Here is a 19458-nt window from a genome sequence, read left to right on the forward strand (position 1 = left end):
CTGTGTCTACTACTTTGCTTTCTGTATTGATAATACACCCAGCTGTTTTCTGAAGCACACATACCAGTCCCCATTCTGCGTCTCAGTGTAAGTGTGTTCGACTGTCTGTCACGGCTTAGAGTATTCCGATGTGGTCATTACAGCAGATCTGGAGCCAGGGCTGGGGAATCTGGATCTTTCTTGATTCAGAGCCAAGCACCCCAGGTCAGTACTCTGCTCCGGTGGCAGAGAAATGCAAAACCAGGACTCAGGCATGCAGCCCACACACAGTGTCGAATGCACTTGCAGTGGGTAGGTACATATTTGTTACTCCTTTGCTTTCTTCTCCCATTTTGGATTGAAATGTTGACTCATTCTCACCCATCCACAGCTTCCTCACTCCTCTCTGCTGCAGCTTCAATGATGAAATGAGTGTGAAAACCTCCTCTCTTGTCTCCTTTCTTTTGCAACAACACAGGGCAATCCAGAGCGGCCATGATACCTCCCAAGCACCCCCGGCAACCCAAGGGAGCCCTGGAGGATGCCATTGCCTTTGGAGCGAAAGCAGACCAAGAAGCCCCTCGTGCCTCCCACCCCACACCTCCCCCACTGCCAAAGAAGATGATCGTAAGAGCCAACACAGAGCCAATCCCCAAAGACCTGCAGAAATCCATGGAAAGCAGCCTTTGCGTCATGGCTAATCCCACCTACGATATCGACCCCAACTGGGACGCCAGCAGCGCCGGCTCTTCTGTCAGCTATGAACTCAAGGGATTGGACATTGAGTCTTGTGACTCCTTGGAGAGACCTTTGCACAGAGAGAGACCTGTCCCCTCAGCCACCAACAGCGCCTCCAGCTTGACCACACTCAGTATTAAGGACAGGTTTTCCAACAGCATGGAGTCCCTGTCCAGCCGACGGGGCCCCACCTGCAGACAGGGCCGAGGCATCCAGAAACCACAGAGACAAGCACTTTACCGAGGCCTTGAGAATCGGGAGGAAGTGGTGGGCAAAATCCGCAGCCTTCACACAGATGCCTTGAAGAAACTGGCTGTTAAATGTGAAGACCTCTTCATGGCCGGGCAAAAGGACCAGCTTCGTTTTGGAGTGGACAGCTGGTCAGACTTCCGTCTGACCAGCGACAAACCGTGTTGCGAGGCCGGCGATGCCGTCTACTACACTGCTTCCTATGCAAAAGATCCGCTGAACAATTACGCAGTCAAGGTAAGCACACCCTCCCCCGCTCGCTTTGCTGTTCACCAACCAACCAGCCAACCATTACGGGGGTGAGTCCATTCCTTTTTTCTCCTTTATGTCCTCTTCAATCAGAGTTATTGGGCATCTATACTCTACAGTAGATATTTTAACTGTCAAAGGGCGTATTTATTGTTTAGAGGTGAAAACAGTGACAGATGGTACATCCTGTGCACCAAGGTGGAGGGAAGCAGGAATTCCTTGGGAACTTGGCAGGCCCCATAACCCACCCTCTGGGAGTGAGAAATCCTCCCAAGCCGGTGCTCCCTGAGCGATGGCTGTCGGCAGGGGCTAGCCACACACGTGAGGGCTCTTGCGTGTCTTGTACTCCTTGTTTCAGTCTTTATCCTCCACCTGATGAGATCCTTGCGTTCCGCCGCTCTGTAAGTCATCTGCCCTGAGGAGAAACCTATTTGTGGACGGGCCAAGAGCTTTCTTTACCTTCTATATTCCGACCAGGTGCGTGGGGTGAAGATCTTTTTTCTCACATCTCTTACTTACTCTTCACAACCCATTACTTCAAGATGACTAGAACTCTTAGCATCCAGAATTCTCATCTAGTTGTCTTCACTACAGTGTTAAGCTGTAGATTTTTTTTTAATTTTTATTATTTTTTTTTTAATTGGAAAGGCAGATCAGATTTACAGAAAGAAATAGAGGCAGAGAGGAAGATCTTCCATCCACTGGTTCACTCCCTAAGTCACCACAGTGGCCTGAGCTGAGCCTATCTGAAGCCAGGATCCTGGAACTTCTTCCAGGTCTCCCATGCAGGTACAGGGTCCCAAGGCTTTGGACCGTCCTCGACTGCTTTCTCGGATCACAAGCAGGGAGCTGAATCAGAAGTGGAGCAGCCTGGGCACAAATCGATGCCCATATGGGATGCCAGTGCTTGTAGGCAAAGGATTAGCCAATTGAGTCATCACGTAAGCCCCGTAAGTTGTAGATTTCATCAGAGTAATATATATAACATGAACCATGAAGAATCCAAGATTTGGCTTCAGATCCTGGCTCTGCCACTTCACAGATTTGCTGGTAATGGTGCTCATCCTATTTTACAAGGCAAGAAGCAGAGATAATGAAACACTGTGCATCTCTGACCCCTGCTCTTTGCTCTCACCGCCCCCTGACTGCTTCCCTTGGTTACTTTGACCGGAAGGACTTTCAGGGTCTCCTCTTCCTTCACTGGCTGACAGTGGTCATCCATTTCATTATGAGACTAAGATCAAGTGAGGGAATGCACAGGAACTGATTTTGAAAAACACAAAGCTCTATGTAGACTTACGGGAATGTCTACCTTTGTACTGTTTCTATTCACTGGTTCAAAACCAATTAACATATCTATGTAGACTTTTACATGTTAATTTGGCTTGGAAAGACAGATGGTATCCTAGTAAATTAATGAATAAGGTAAACAGTTGGCCCTACCTGTCTCTCAAGACAGAATTTATGTTCGACCAGACCTTCAGCTAGCTGCTGTGTGTGACAGCAGCCCCCACACACTGCGACCGTCTAGACCCTGTGCCTCCTCCACTCTGTGTTTCGGTAAACTGTGCAGAGGGCCTAGATTGGAGCCAATGTATTATTATTAAATATAAAACAGTGCTTTGAGATTCTAGGTAGCCCTCAAGAGCTGTTATCTCAATTGGGATGATAATCGCTTGGCTGTCTCGGGCCTTCACTGCTACAGACAACTAACCACAGGATGGGCTCCTCTTCCAGCAAGGGGCATTGAACTACCTGTTCTTTCAAAACAATTGAGAAGTCGGGCTTGACTAACTTCGTGTACTATTGCCATGCAATCTTGTCTTTCTCCCAAATCAATGGTCTGGTATTGATTTCTTTGCTTGTAATGATGCAAAAGCAATCTCCAAAGAACAGGTGGCAAATGTTTATACACTGGCAGTTGTTGGCAGGTTTGGGAAAAGATGTTTTACACTAAATGCTGAATATAAATGTCTTTTTGAAGACCCTCTGGGTGTTTCCAGAAGTGCCCGATTGATTGTACAAGGACAATCTTAGAGGAATTAGCTACCAGGACACTGTGAACTTTTCTCTTTGCAGAAATAAGCCAAAGAGATCAGCAGTTGGCCATAGAACCGACTCTTTGTACTGTTTATCCTTTTGAAGATGCCCTGTCCCATTGGGATGGAATTTAGAGTAGGCTAATAGCTGTGACTATCTTGGAGAGCATGAAAGGTCTCTTAGATGTGGATGGAAGAACTTGAGGCTAGAGTTTAGCAGTTTGAAAGCTGAAGGATGCTACTCTGATCTCTTCAATATGAAATTCCTTTCCTTCATACAAAAAGCATCATCCGCGTATTATCTTAGCTTGCTTGGGCTCCCATAACGAAATAGCCCTGGATTAAATGGCCAAAACAAACTTTTCTTTTCTCCTGTTTCTGGAAACCAACAAGCTCAAGATCCCGGTTCCAGTTCTAAGAACACACTTGTATCATCTTAGGACACCAATGGCCTGGCCTTCTTAACCTTATCCACCTCTCTGGAGGCTTGGTTTCCCAACACGGTCACCTTGGAGCTGAAGGCCTCAGCGTATGCCTGGAGGGGGACACTGTTTATTTTGGAGCATTTCTGCTCTCTGTTGCCCCAATTTTGTGTCTTTATAATATGCAAAGCACATCCCAACAGCCCCAAAAGAATTAATTCATTGAAGCATAAATCCTGAAATCTAAAGTCTGATCTAAATATCATGTAAATCAAATAGGAATGAGATGTAAGGTATGATTCATCTGTGGGCAGAATTCCTCTCCAGCTATGAACCCGTGAAACCAGCCAAGTTATATACTTCCTCCTAAACACAACTATGAACAGACACAGGATAGACATTTCCACTCCAAAAAGGAAAGCTCAGGAGGAAAGGAGGCAGGGGAGATAGATCTGAAGAAAGACCACGATGTTGTAGCAAGCCAGATTTCTTTAAATCTTAAAGCCTGGGACAGGCATTGTGGCACAGTGAGTTAAGCTACCACTTGCAATACATGTGTCCCCTATTCCTAGGGTCGAATCCTCCCTTGACATGGAAGGCACCAAATGACGGCTGGAATGTGGGAGACCCAGATGCAACTTCTGGCTCCTGGCTTCTGCCCCCTCTCTGTATATCTCCCTCTCTATATAGATAAGTCTATCATCTTTAAAGTAACAACCTTAGGGTTCAGGGATAATCCCCTTTTGTTTGGTGTCTGCCCTCCAGGCCCACTGGGGTGGCAGCTTCACCCCCATAGCCCCCATGTGCTGGCTCTACCCACCCCCGGGGCACTGGTTGCTGTCCGGCCTTCCATGTCCAGGTAGCAGCCTTGCCCTGCGGAGTCAAGGGGGCAGCCTTGCCTGTCGGATCGTGCTAAGGATGCGCCAATGTGTCTGGATCACCTTCGAGGTTGTTCTTGCTTTTTCTGGAGGATGAGTGCATGTTCTCAGCCAAAAAGTTCTTTGGTCTAGTCCTGTGGTGTTCCAGAAGTGTTGTCTCCCTTCTTTCATCCCATCCTGCTTTCCCAGTCCCCTTTTAGTTCAGACTCGAAGTGACTTTGCTGGCATAATCCTATTTCTATTCCTGGCTTCTGCCAGGATAGCTGATACCACCCATGAGTCACCCTGGTTATAACCTCTTTATCATATGGCTGTGTAGGAACACCCGTCATGCGCTCTAAAGAACAGAACTTGCACACTTTTTAAAAATTCCATGTCCCAAATATTCCATTTCTTCAAGTTCTGGTTCCTTTTGCTTAAGCAAGCCTTTCTCCGCTTACGTTTTTCTGTAAACAGTCCTCAAGAAAATCTAAGCTGCTCCTTAAACACTTTGCCTCGAAGTCTTCTCAGCAGAAAAAAAAAAAAAGAAAAAAAAAATTGATGTCAGGGCCAGCATTCCCGTGCAGTAAGTTAAGCTGCCGCTTGCAACACCAGCATCCCATGTCAAAGTACCAATTTGCATCCTGGCTGCTGTATTTCTGAATCCGCTTCCTCTTAATGCACCTGGGAGAGTAGCAGAAGATGGCCCCAGGTGGTTGGGCCCCTAGGACCCATGTTGGAGACCTGGGTGGAGTGGCAGGTTCCTGGCTGTGGCCTGGCACAGACTAAGGGTAAACACTAGAACAGAGCTCAGCCATGTTTCTGCCGCTTTGTAACAAGAATCAGCTTTGTTCTGTCTTCCAATAACATGCTCCTCACCTCCTGCAAGACCTCAACAGAACTGCCATAACATTCAGCTTTATGGGCACAGTGCGAGGGCTCAGTGGCTAAATCCCCACCCTGCAAGCTCTGGCACCCCATTTGGGTACAATTTCATGTTCCAGCTGCTCCACTTCCCATCCAGCTCTCTGCTTGTGGCCTGGGAAAGCAGTCGAGGACGGCCCAATGCCTTGGGACCCTGCACCTGTGTGGGAGACCCGGAAGAAGCTCCATTTGAGTAGTGAATCAATGGATACAACTGTTCCTCTCAGTGTCTGTCCTTCTCCCTGTAAATCCACCTTCCTGATTCAAAATTAAAAAATTAAATCATTTTGAAAAAAAAATATGTAGTTTTCCTGGATTTGAAGATTTCCTTTCTTATACTGATTCTAACTTAAGTTATCCACCTGGATTCTTTTTGCTGCTCTTAAAAGACATTAAAGTAGAATACAGAGCTTTGGAAACAGCTAGCCTGGGTTCAAGGTCTGAATCCTTCAGTGTGTGTGTGTGTGTGTGTGTGAGAGAGAGAGAGAGAGAGAGAGAGAGAGAGAGAGAGAGACACCATCCATCTGCTGGTTCACTCCGCAGTATGATGGCTTGCACTGCACTAGGCAGAAACGAGGAGCCTAGAACTCCATGTGGGTCTCCCGCGTGACAGGCAGGGGCCCGAGTACTAGCACCTTCTGCTTCTGCTTTCCCAGGCCCAGATGCTTGGGAAGCTTAGCAGCCCACACTCAGGGATGCTGCCGTCACAGTGGCTGGCTTACCCCTGTGCCACAGTGCCAGCCCCTGTCTGTATTCTCCAGCTAAGTCATGTAACTTCCCTTGGGTTTTACATCAATTGAGACTGACTGCTCTGCTTACCTCGTGCGATTGTTATAATCTCCGTGTTTATTTAGTGAACTGCTCTTACAAAGCACATATAAAATATAGTAAAATAACCCATTATTGTTGTTACATTAATGGAAAATTACTGCTTACCATCCCCTAGATCACTCACTATTATTCTGTAATATTGGGCATTAGCCTGAGCATATTTAGAGAGATTCCACATGTAGACATTTTTCTTTCTCATAATCTCAAAGATATAAACATCTTTTTTTCCTAAAATTATGAAAGCTACAAAATGCTAACAGCCTCAAGAATTTAAGTGCTGCCAAAAATTGGAAACAAATTAAGTGCCTGATATTAAGGAAACAATTTAACAAATCATAGCACATCAGCCATAACAGAATATTTGCAGCCATTAAAATGGGTAATTATGAAGGCTGTATCAAATCATGAAAAACGTGTGGTTTTTTTTAATAAAATGATCATGCCTTTCTAAAAGTTGATCTACAAAATGTAGCATGAAAATAACCTTTATGTCTGCGTTGTGGTAACTATTGTTGATTTTGATTTTGTTTAAAAAATGATGTTATGATGCCTTTTTGAGGGAATAACCTAAAGAATTAGAGACTTTGGGTCACCTGAGAGTCAGCACGTTGCAGGCATGGGGTCCCTGGCCCTGCGCCTCTGAATCCCCATCCTCTACACTAAATCCTAAAGAGCTTCTACTTGGGGGGCCCCATAGCTTCTGTTCACACAGGCTGCCCTTCCTCCGGGGTACACTGGCATGGGGAAGTCTTGCACAGGCGGCCCAACTGAGAATCACCCAAGGGAGCCTCTAGCAAGTGTCCTCAGCTCCACCTTAGAACAGCAGAACCAGGATCTTAGGCCTGGGAAACTACCTTCGTAACAGGTGCGCCTGGGGGGTATCTAGATGCAGATTTTTTTTTTTAAGATTTATTTTTATTACAAAGTCAGATACACAGAGAGGAGGAGAGACAGAGAGGAAGATCTTCCGTCCGATGATTCACTCCCCAAGTGAGCCGCAACGGGCCAGTGCGCGCCGATCCGAAGCCGGGAACCAGGAACCTCTTCTGGGTCTCCCACGTGGGTGCAGGGTCCCAAAGCATTGGGCCGTCCTCGACTGCTTTCCCAGGCCACAAGCAGGGAGCTGCATGGGAAGTGGAGCTGGATGGGAAGTGGAGCTGCCGGGATTAGAACCAGCGCCCATATGGGATTCCAGCGCGTTCAAGGCAAGGGCTTTAGCCGCTAGGCCACGCCGCTGGGCCCTAGATGCAGATTTTTTTAAAAGAGTTATTTATTTTCATTGGAAAGTCAAAGATACAGAGAGAAGGACAGAGAGAAAGATCTTCCATCCACTGATTCACTCCCCAAGTGAGCGCAACAGCCAGAGCTGAGCTGATCCAAAAGCAGGATCCTGGAGCCTCTTCCAGGTCTCCCACACAGGTGCAGGGTCCCAAGGCTTTGGGCCATCCTCAACTGCTTTCCTAGGCCACAAGCAGGGAGCTGGATGGGAAGTAGAGCAGCCAGAACACAAACCGGCACCCATATGGGATCCCAGCGCGTGCAAAGCCAAGACTTTAGCCACTAGGCTACCACACTGTGCCTGCCTCTATGTGTTCTTAAGGAATGAAGCTCTGTGAATGTTCTCTGGGTAGAATTGTCTTTGTTTCCTCTGTGGGCTTTCATGACCTCCTCTGTGTTCACAGCACACCTCGCGTCGCTCTCATTGCACTGCTGAGCTTCGGTTGCAGAATGAGACAGTAGTACCACGCTACAATTCCAGGGACACACTAGCCTCCCCGCTGATGCACCTGACCTTCTACAAGCCAGGGACCATGGCTTATGAATCATGATATTCTTAGCAACTAACACAACGTCATATACACAGTGGGCGCGGTATACGAATTTCTTTTTATTTTATTTTATTTTATTTTTTTAATTATTTTTTAATAATCTTACTTAGTTGATTAGGGAACAAAGGGTCAAGGGCTACAGGGTGAAAGTGGGTAATACCATTGTTTCCACACCAATATCATTTTACCCTGTATCTGGGGTCAGGGAAAAAAAACAAAGGGAAAAGCCCCACCCAACCTCCCACCCATCCCAGATCCCCAACGGGAGGCGCGCTCTGAGGGTCCTGCTCATACAGTTTTGATGGTTCATCAGTTCTGGATTGCTGCCAATCTCTCAGTTCCAATCACAATGAACCCTATTCAGAATCCACTGGCTGACAGTCTCTTCATGGTTGGGGTTCTAAGATCAGCAGTTCAGTTGGAGGAATCTCCAAAGAAACTTCATCTGAGATGATCTGATTCTTGCGCGAGTTTGCTAGTACAGAGTCCGACACCATCCGTCACACCAATCAGCTTATGCACATGCTGGTCATTGGGATTGCTCACTTTGTTCTGTTTCCAGCCCTGTCTTCCTCGTGAACTAGTTGGTGTTGTAGTCCAGTTCGATCCTGCCCACTTCACACTCGGTCCTCACGCAAACTGGTTGGAGCTGTAGTCTAGTTGGGGCAACTCCCCATAACCCCCACCAGTTCTGCCCCCTACCCTAGTTCCCATGCTTGCCAGTATGCACCGCAGGCTTGTGAAGTCTGTCCCACATCCTGTTTAGCTCTTGCACATGTCGATGGGCATTGAAGCCCAGCTCAACCCAACCAACCTAGTATCCAGCCCACACACCTACTGGCAGGTGCCCTTCTGTACAGACACCCCTGCCCCTGTCCTGGTGTTCGTGCTGTCCAATGAGAGTGGAAGCCCCGAGGGAGGTGCCCACTATTTCCCTTCTAGGCCACACTCACTCCCAGATTATGCACTCTCCAGGTAGTTCTGGCATTTGACTTGACAGAATTAGCTCCAAGTGCCAGCCTCTGCCAGCTAGTACTGCAGCTAGCCCAACCAGCCCTCACCCACTCTAGTTTTTGCTTGCACCAGTCGGAACAGTCAGCCCACCGTGGCCCTTCCCTTATCTAGTCCACAAGAGGCCCACAGGTGTAACAGCCCTGCCCATTCTGATCTGCCCCCATCCCGACTCAACGCTTTCCAATGGAAGTAGTTGTCCAGCAGGGGAGCCCACGTCCCCCTGTCGGCTTTGCCTCCTCCCCCTGATTAGCACCTGTGCTGTTTGGGCGCTGCAACCACATCTGGTATGGCTCATCTCACCTTGGCATTCCTTATTGTGTACTAGTATGTGTCGCAACCGAACCTGGCTCAACCCACACTCTGTTCTGGCGCTCGGACTCACTAGCGGGTGATGTGAACAGGTTCAGCCTGGTCTGCCCCCAATCCATGCCATGTGTATACCAGTGGGATAATTTCCATAGCCTGTTCTGGGCTGTTTCCTACTGTGCTTCTTGCGCTTACCTGCAGGGACTGTGTCTTGCCAGAGGAGTTGTCCAGGCTCCTTCATCAGAAACTCTCCCAGTGCCAGGTTTCGCGCATAACAGTGGGTCCATGAGCCAGCCCTGTTCAGTTCACCTCCTGTCCTAGCAGGAACAGTGGTGTTTCCTGACTGTTCTTCAACACAATCTTAGCAACTTACACAACGTTATATACACAGGGGGCGCTGTATACGAATTTCTTGACCTTAAAAAATAATTTCCTAGATATTGTGCTACTTGTGTGAGTTTCCAGAAATCTCTATGAGTGACACAATGGCCTGGTCCTCCAGGAACTGTGTCCCCGTGGGAAAGATGAAGGTGTAAATATCTCTTAGGGTAGAGTGAAGCTCCAAGATAGTGTTGGCAATGCAAAAGTGAACCAGAGGAGCCATGAACAGTTAGTTATTTCAGGGCCAATAGGAAAGGACCCCAGTGCCACTTTACGCTCCTTGTCATGGCAGATACGGCACTTGGAGAGGAGTGGAAACTGGGGACATCAGAGCCCAAATCAAGAGGCACTGAAGGACAAGCCTAAGCGGTTAGACTTCCTTCTGTGTTCTATGGGAGCCCCTAAGGATTTCTAAACAGAGGAATACGTAAGATTAGTATTTTTAGAAGAAAACTAGAAGTGACCAAAAGGACTGGTAGGGAGGGTAGTCACGGTGGCGTTGCCGTGGTCAGGTGAGCAATAGTGAGGCCCAGGACAGAGCAGAGGGCGAGAAGAGGCAGGATCGTTGAAGAAGGACCTGCCCCCACTTGCTGTGCGGCTGGATGCTGGCTGAGGGCCGCGATGTTGATGTTCTATCAGAGAGCTCCACCACCCTACCCCCGCCTCAAGAGGCTGGCCATGGTGTTATTTGAAATATGCATTGAAAACCCACAAAGATGCGCTCTCAGAGGACTGCCCATGGAGCAGCCAAGTCAAGAGGAGCCCGAGGGTCAGAATAAAATGAGAGGTCAAGCCTAGAAATATGTCTGCTAACGCCTCTCATTTCGCTCAAACTGTGGGAATGTTTGAGATTGTGGTGGGAAAATATGCAGAGTGATAAAAGACCCCCGCACCCCAGTGAACCGCAGCAGGAGCATGGGGAGAAAGAGCAGCCAAGGGCAAGGGTCCACAGGCCAGAGGCCAAGGTTGCAGAGGCTGGAGCAGGGGTGGGCCTGTCTTGGGGATAACGGCAGGGGTGCCAGTTGCACTAAATTATTGAGAGGACAGAATGGAGAAGGCGAGGAGGCAGGGTGCATGACCACTCAAGTGTTTTTAAAGTAATCCTAAACAGTGTTTTACCCCTGACTCCTATTCCTGCCCCATCCGTGTCTCCTTGCATCCTGTCATCGCCATTTGGGGAGCCAACACCAAGCAGATTACGCTGCCTGACCCTGTGGGCTGCATGTTGGCGGGTCTCCAGCCCTTAACTGCCCTGCTCTCTTAATCAAATTTTACATAAACTTAACTTCCCTGCTTCTGGAGAGAAAGTTGACCTTGCTGTTTCTCTCTTGCAAAGAATCTGAATAGCCACTGACCAAACGCATGACCCTCACTGCTCCAGAAGGGCCTCCCTCAGAGTCTGCAGGAGGAGTTGGGAGGCCCAGGAGGGACAGTCCCTCCTGCTTGAGGACACTGGCTCTCTGGCGGGCCACCTCTCGGCTCTTGGGTAGACTGAGCCTTCTGGCTCCTGGTGGAGAGGTGGCCGACTTTAGACTGGGAGCAGCTTGGACTGGTGGCCAAATAATGGCTCAGTCTTCAGGGCCATTTCTTTTCATGGCTCTCCCAGCAACTGCTGCCGTGTGAGACCACATAGGAAATTCAGTTGATGTGAGCATGAAGATGTGAAGAAACTCACAGAAATAAAGAAGTATATTATGTTGGGTTTTTTACTTGATTGGGATGATACTCTGTTGGTTCTACCTTCAGACCAGAGATGGTCTCACCAAGAAAACTTACCAAGACAATAAGATGCTGGACTTTATGATTGGTCAAAACCTCCAATGAAAGAATGTCAACTGAATTTGAACTATGGAAATGCAACAAGGTGGAGTAATCCACCGTGGGAGTGGGGGGAGGGTTTGGGGAGGGGTGGGGGGAATTCCAGTGCATAAAAACAAATGTGTCACATTATGCAATGAAATTAATAATAAAAAAATTTCCCAAAAAAAAAAAAAAGAAGTATAAACTTGTTGGGCCGTGTCCTACCCCTCCCCACCCAGTGGCTCCAACATTGGGCTAGTTTGGCACATGGCCCTTTGAAAGCAGTCCAGGTGTTTGTTGTCCAGCCAGAGTGCCCTGAGCCCATGAAAATATGCTCTTGATGGTCAGGGCGGTGGAGTTGCCACCTTCCTCCCAGCTGCACCAGACTCGTGTGGGAAGCTTGTAATGAGGCAGAGGTGAAGTGTGGAACCCAGCCTCTTGAATTACGCCTTTGACGCCACAGTCTCCGTTCACGTCATCTGGGTGGGTGCTAAGAAAGCATGACACTGAAGGCAAAGGGCTGAGCGGGGGACGAAGACCAGCAGGAATTTACAACTGGTTCAGACTGTATACCCAGGAGATTCATTCCTGGCTTAGTGGTAAAGAAAAAACCAGATGGGAAGCCACTTCTACTTTCATAATTCAGCACAAAAATGGCCAATATTGTAACTGATTAGCAGCCAACTGCACATAACCTGAAGCCATTCTGGATTTGTTCTCTTCATTTCAGAGCTCGGTGTCTGCAAGGATCACCCAAGAGTCTCATCTGGGGATTGGTTTTGAAGGGAGAGGTTAGGGGGTACGTGGGTCAACCTAGATCAAAGTGAACCAATGGGAAAAGGAAGCCAAGATGCTTTTGTTTTTTGTTTGTTTGTTAAGATTTATTTGGTTAGAGCTAATATGAAAGCCTACTGGCTAAATTCTGTCCTTCATGTGCCAGGATCCCATATGGGAGCCAGTTCATGTCCCGGCTGCTCCACTTCCCATCCAGCTCCCTGCTTGTGGCCTGGGAAAGCAGTCGAGGACTGCCCAAAGCCTTGGGACCCTGCACCCACATGGGGGACCTGGAAGCAGCTCCTGGCTCCTGGCTTCAGATCTGTTTAGCTCAGGTCATTGTGTCTTACAATTAAGAGACGGAAGAAACATAGGAACTACAAGCTGGGATTTGCACTCAGTGAACCCCTCACCCAGACCCCAAGCTGATTCCTGAAGATTCCTGAACTGCTCTGTCTCAGTTTTTCTCAGGGGACCCTCCTGTGTGTCACCAGCTCGTGAACACCAAGGACTTTTTTTTTTTCTTTTTCTGACCCCAAAGTGGGAAGACTGACCAAGTACAAGTCACAGATAAAATGGCAAAGCCTCATATGGTTCCCCACCTGAGTTTCTCTTCTAGGCTCCCAGTTGAGTTTCTTGGGCATGTTTTTGCAGCACTTCGGGCTGTGAATGACCCGGCCTGCCTGATGGAACTTCCAGCAACTTCCCACAGCATGGAGTCCAGGGTGCTGTGGGCTCAGGCAGCCTTTTCTGCATTGAATGTTTCATCCATGGGGAATGTCTGCGGGCCTTCCCACTGCAGCGACAAGTCAAGCAGAACCAGGCAGCTGCGTTCCTGACAGTGGATGAAAGTCAGCCAGTGACCCACCTGCGCCCTGGGCGCCGGGCTGTGTCACTGAGGATGCGCTTCTCCTCACGGCGCATTCTCCGCTCGCGGCGCCTTCCTGTGTTGTGAAAAAGGAACACGGGTGTGCTAATGGGTGTGGGCGTTTCTCATTTCTGTCCCTCCGCATTTCACTCCCTTACCACATCCATCTCTCTTAAGCTTCCCTGAAGCACAAAAAAATGCATAGCGCGAGATGAAAAACGAGATCCGCTTCTGACAAAGTGGATGTGGACTGGAGCACCCCGGACCCATAATGGGAGGAAAAACAAAAGCTAATACAGACTTTATTTGAAGAGTCCTGTATTTTGTAATTATTGCTTTCTTTAGGGGAAACGGGAGAAGAAAATGAAACGGGATGACAAAGCGCTTGGTCATTTTCTTGTGTCGTTTTGCATGGTGCCAAATCAGCGCCCCGACTCGGCAGACAGCCACCACTGATCAAACCTCCCTCGGTGGCACGGTCAGGTCATCCCTGGGTGTCGATTATTCAGATGTGTCTGTCCTGCCTCCCCTCGGTCCCCAGCAGCCCCCATCTGCCTCATCAAAGCTCTTCATCTCTCCTGGCCCCATGGCCACGCAGCGTCAAAGCTGGAAGAGTCCCCGGGTGATGTGCAGATGTGTGGGGCGCATGCTGTGGGCTAGGCTCCGCCAAGACACAGAAAATGCACAAGCGTCTGCTCTCGAGACAGACCCAGAATGCAGGAATTCTGCCCTCTCTAACACAAGTAACGCCTGAGAAGGGCTTTGAAAGAATAAATTAGGGGGTGGCAGCATTTGAGCACAGCGAGTGAAGCTGCCGCCAGCACCACCAGCATTCCTTATGAGCCCTGGTTTCAGTCCCGCAGCTTCACTTCCCATCCAGCTCCCTGCTAATGTACCTGGAAAAGCAGAGAAAGATGACCCAAAAGCTTGGGCCCCTGCCACCCACATGGGAGACCCAGATGAAGCTCCAGGCTCCTGGCTTCAGCCTTGCCCAGCCCGGGCATTGCAGGCATTTCGGGAGTGAATTTGCAGATGGAAAACATCTCTCTATGTGTGCCTCTTTTTGTCTGTCCCTATAACATTGCCTCTTACATAAATGTTTAAAAAGAAGAAACAAGGCAGCTGAGAGCAGAAGAGGAAGCCCAACCAGAGGGACCCCGGAGGGCAGGGTAGTGGACGCCCTGCAGGAGTGTACGTGGGGAATCAGTCAGGAAGGGGAGACAAGCCAGCAAGATAGTGAGGCGCCCAGAGGAGCTTAAAACTGCAGAAGAGGTCAATTTATGATGATGATGATGATGATGATAATGATGATGATGATGGCACGGTGGCCATTGTGGATGGTGCTTCTCCACAGAGAGCCGTGGGAAAGCTGTTGTGGTCGTGAGGATAGTAGTAGAATGCGCGTGCAGTCAACGCTCCCCCAGCGCCAGCTATTTAGCAGTTAGCCGTCTACGTTGAGGTTATTATTACAACAGAAATGCCTGGTGATGGCAAATTTGCCTCCAAGGTATGCTGAGCAGTTGCCATGAGCAACACAGAAAAACGAGCCCCTACACAGAGATGAATGTTTGGAATTAAACTTGTCAGGGTGGTGTGTGAAGGAGCCCTCGCCCAGCTCCGCCTCCCCACCGAAGATGGGGGGCTTGTGCTGCGACCCGGAGTCTTGAGAATACCCCAGAAGATGACTTGCTGGTGGCCAATGGGACCCCCACGGTCTGTATTTGGGGATCTGGCACGCTGGCTGCAGGGAGCCGCTTGGCACAGACTCTCCTCTCCCTGGTGGGTCCTCGGGGACAGTTCCCCCTCTGGGTGCTGTTTTTGCCATTGTGTGCTGGTGATGCGGGGGGTGCCCTGATGTCCCCTGCCCCCCTGGGACGCAGGCAGGTGGGGTCTCTTCCCGCGGTGCGTGCTCTCACGGGAAGCATTCCCCTCCGCACGAGCCTGCCCTGGCCCAGCAGTGAGCCTGGGAGGGGGCCTCCTGCCCGCCAATTTCTCGAGGAGACTCTACCTTCCCCGCCCGCCTGTGGTCGCCCGCTGCTGGCGCCTGGACGCCGTGACCACAGCGTCCTCTAGCGGCCGCAGGCCCGAGCCGTTGGCTTCGTAAGCGGATACGGAGATAGAAAAAGAAATCTTACAGGAGGATATGGGACCATTCCAAGTTGCGGTTCTATTTTCCCGTTTTAAAATCCGAGGAGCCTCGGGGTCCCGAGAGAATCGTTCTTCCTCAGGAATGGAATCTTATTGGACTCGTCTGGCTCCCGAGAGGAATGTAAATTCCTCATAAAAATGAGAGGCCACGAAGAGGTTGCTTTGATGCCTGGGAAAGAAAATACAGAACAGAGGAAGAAAGCAGGGCGGGGGGTGTGGCACGAGGATGGAGACACGCCGGCGGGAGGAGCACTGTGTTTGTTTAGAGAGAGTGGCTGGGCTTCTGATATAACTTGTGGACTAGAAATTTATCATCGGAAGTCAGGTCATTTTCAGTTTTTTAAGGAACTAAAGGAGCCAAGTTATTAATATTTGAAAAATGGCTACTCGATGGTGCACAGAATAATAGCACACTCCTACCTAAATTAACATCCTCGCAGCTGCATAATAAAAATTTATGGCTATCCTCCACGTGAAATCCTATTATGGAAATCTCCATAGGTCTGCTTTGGGGTGTAACTGTCTTCATGGTTATAAGCCAATTAAAGACCCTGGTATCCCACTCCCACCCCCATCTTCTCCCCTTTTTTTTCCCCCTTGCCCTTAAAGCGAGAGTGACCCATTTTTCTTCCACCTGTCTGTGCATTGTGAAATGAAGAGATAAAGAGACACCGCCCACTCTGGCCGGCTGTCTAGGCAGAGCATTTGCCTTCAGAACACCCCAAATGGCAGAACAATTTATCATCTCTTCTTCGTAAATCACTTGGATCCTTTATCTCAAGTCGATCTGTGAAGCTAAACATAAACCCTGGTTGTAATATGTGTGTTCTTATCTATTCTCAAAGCTCTGCAGGACCCCACAAAAACGAGTGTGTGTGTGTGTGTGTGTGTGCGCGTGTGTGTGTGCAGCCCCAATCAGGCCACTTTCCCAGGAGCAGCAGATGTCTGCACCCTAGCAGTGCAATCACCCCTGTCCCACCTCCTAGTGCCTAGGTTCAATTCCCAGTTCCAATTCTTGCCAGTGTAGACCCTGGGAGGCAGCAGGCACTGGCCCAAACATGTATGAGTCACTCCCCCCCACTGTGGAGATCCATACCGAGTTCCAGGCTCCTGCCTTTGCCCTGGCCCAGCCCCTTGTGGGATGTCCACTAGTGTGTAGGAGATCTTTCACTATGTATATCTCTATAGGAGTCTGTAAGATTGTGTCACTTCAAACATTTGCAAATTGTTCATTGTCTTGGTCATTATCAGTGTTTGACTCACACAGCTGTCTGGTTTACACATGTTCTCTACATATTGGCTCTGGTCTGACTCTCACAACTGCCCCGTGAACCAGAGGTCAGTAGCATTCATAAGAGACATGACGTGACATGCCTGTGGTTAAGCAGCGAGTGACAGGGCCAATCACGGGTCTCCCAGGTCCTGGCTCTGTGTCCTTCCTGCAGCAGGACAGCTCAGGTTAAGCTCCACAGACTCATTCAGCTAAGCTCAGTGATATTTGATAGACTGTTCAAAAACTTAGGAGGCAGAGCCCATTGAGCTTTCACTCCAGTAGACAATGTGACCCTGAGCAAATTGTTTCAACTGACAGTGGGATTAATTAATCATGTGCTAGATCCAACTCTTAAGCAGCTAAATGATGACTGGTATAGAATCTGTAAATGCCTGGTGACACATACGCATGAAATGCCGATAATAGTACCTTATAGAGAGAGTTGTGGTCAGTGGGCTTACAGAATTACAGATCAAACCACAGGAGTCTTTGAGCGCTTTCCAAAGATACTGTTTTCTGAAAGATACCTTTGAACTTGAATTGAGCCTAGGAACATGTGTTTCAATACCAGAAATGTGCTTTTTTACAAGAAAGAAAAAGGAAGACAAGTAACTTATTTGAAAGGCGGGGTTACAGAAGATGTGTGTGGGTGGGTTGGAGGACCGTCCATCTGCTGGTCACTCTCTGGATGACCACATGTGGAGCTGGGCTGGTCCAGATCCAGGAGAGGGAACCTCGTCAGGGTCTCCCACAGGAGTACAAGGGCCCGAGTATCCAGCACCTTCCTAGGCACTCCAGCAGGGAGCTGGATGGGAATTGGAGCAGCCAGGACCCAAATCGGCACTTACGTGTGATTCTGGCATCACAAACAGCAGCTTCACCCAATGCGCCACAGTCGCAGCCCCCAGACATTTCCTATAAAAGAGATGCTAGAGGGCCCGGCGGCATGGCCTAGCGGCTAAAGTCCTCGCCTTGAATGCCCCAGGATCCCATATGGGCGCCGGTTCTAATCCCGGCTGCTCCACTTCCCAGCCAGCTCCCTGCTTGTGGCCTGGGAAAGCAGTCGAGGACGGCCCAATGCTTTGGGACCCTGCACCCGCGTGGGAGACCTGGAAGAGGTTTCAGGCGCAGCACCGGCCGTTGCGGCTCACTTGGGGAGTGAATCATCAGACGGAAGATCTTCCTCTCTGTCTCTCCTCTGTGTATATCTGACTTTGTAATAAAAACAAATAAATCTTTAAAAAAAGAGAGGGAGAGATGCTAGGGGGCCCGGCGCCATGGCCTAGCGGCTAAAGTCCTCGCCTTGAACAACACACCAGGATCCCATATGTCCGTCGATTCTAATCCCAGTGGCCCTACTTCCCATCCAGCTCCCTGCTTGTGGCCTGGGAAAGCAGTCAAGGATGACCCAAAGCCTTGGGACCCTGCACCCATGTGGGAGACCTGGAAAGAAGTTCCTGGCTCCTGGCTTCAGATCAGTGCAGCACCAGCCATTGTGGTCACTTGGGGAGTGAATCATCGGACAGAAGATCTTCCTCTCTGTCTCTCCCCCTCTCTGTACATATCTAACTTTGCAATGAAAATAAATAAATCTGTTTAAAAAGAAGAGAGAACCCTGGGTGAACTCTGGGTGGATGGACAGATGAATGGACGGGTCAGCAGGTACACACACCCGTTTCTGTGGCACCAGTCACTGATATCATGTCTTCTTCCAGAAAGAGATGTGTCCGCCTCCTGAGTCTCCCTCTCCCTCAGACCTCAGTGTTCTATTCAATATCTTCGTGAATAGATACCAGAGCACGGGGCCTCTCGCAACGGGCACCCTTCCGCCTCCCCCTCCTTGAGAAGCACACGTTCTTTTGTTTTTAAATAAAAATCACTAGGCAGTGCCTTGCTAAGCTGTGCTGCTCCATCTTACTGCAGGAGTAAGAGGCAGTCCCCCGTAGGTGCTGTGAAGTGCTGGTTGGTGGGACACTCAGCGCCTGTGAGATGTGAGCCAGGCCATACCGGCCTGTGAGCCGTGCTGAGTCTCCCATCGACAGCCGCAGCCTCCCAAGGATGAGCCCATCCGAGCACCACCCCACGTGCCGCTGAAAGCGGAAATGCACACACTACCACGCACAGCTGTTGACCATTGTCCATAGCCAAGCAAGTCTCTGGGCAAATCAATTTGTGAAAGATGTTGTTGCTGGGATTTGGGGTATTCATGATGCCTGTTGAACTCGGAATTCTGCTGCTGGAATGGTGGTGGGACGTTGACTAGGTCAAATGGTGTATTTGCTCAACCCTCCCTGTTCCCCCAAACCCTGCTGGGGAGCAGAGAGTGCCAGGTTGCATATGACCACTGCACTGACAGTCCCTGGGAGCTTACCCTCAGCTCACCTAGCCCACGAGCAGGTTGGCCCAAAGGGTGGCTGGTGGCAAAGGGTGACAGGCGCCCTGGCCGCCACTAAGAGGCACAGACTGCCAAGCCCTGCCTGCGTCCCTGGGCAAACAGCACTTTCCGGCTCTCCCGCTTCCTAGACAAAGGGCGGGGAGTGGAGTAGGCCTTGGCATTAGGCAGGCTTGTGTTTATAAACAGCTAACCCCCGGGATATTTTCCTTTTGTCGGTTCTCAGGTCCTCAGCTTCCTGTGGCAGGCAAGCCAGGGCACCAGAGAGAAAACACACAGACAGCTCAGACAGCCTGGCCTGGCACCCACCCACACACAGCCAGGGCAGACAGCCCAGCCCAGCACCCATCCACCCACACATAGCCAGGGCAGACGGCCCAGCCCA

The 19458-nt window shown here is 49.6% G+C and overlaps 1 protein-coding gene across 4 annotated transcripts in view; it reads left to right on the forward strand.

Moving 5' to 3' along the window:
* The window catches only part of PEAK1 (pseudopodium enriched atypical kinase 1), a 313213-nt gene that overhangs the window by 291364 nt on the left and 2391 nt on the right, over positions 1–19458 (forward strand). For all 4 annotated transcript variants that reach the window (XM_058665498.1, XM_058665497.1, XM_058665499.1 and 1 more), the window contains one exon: positions 458–1203. In XM_058665498.1, coding sequence (XP_058521481.1) covers positions 458–1203 — 746 coding nt within the window. The remainder of the gene's footprint in view (positions 1–457; positions 1204–19458) is intronic.

This window comes from Ochotona princeps, chromosome 6, assembly GCF_030435755.1.
Source record: "Ochotona princeps isolate mOchPri1 chromosome 6, mOchPri1.hap1, whole genome shotgun sequence".
NCBI lineage: Eukaryota > Metazoa > Chordata > Mammalia > Lagomorpha > Ochotonidae > Ochotona > Ochotona princeps.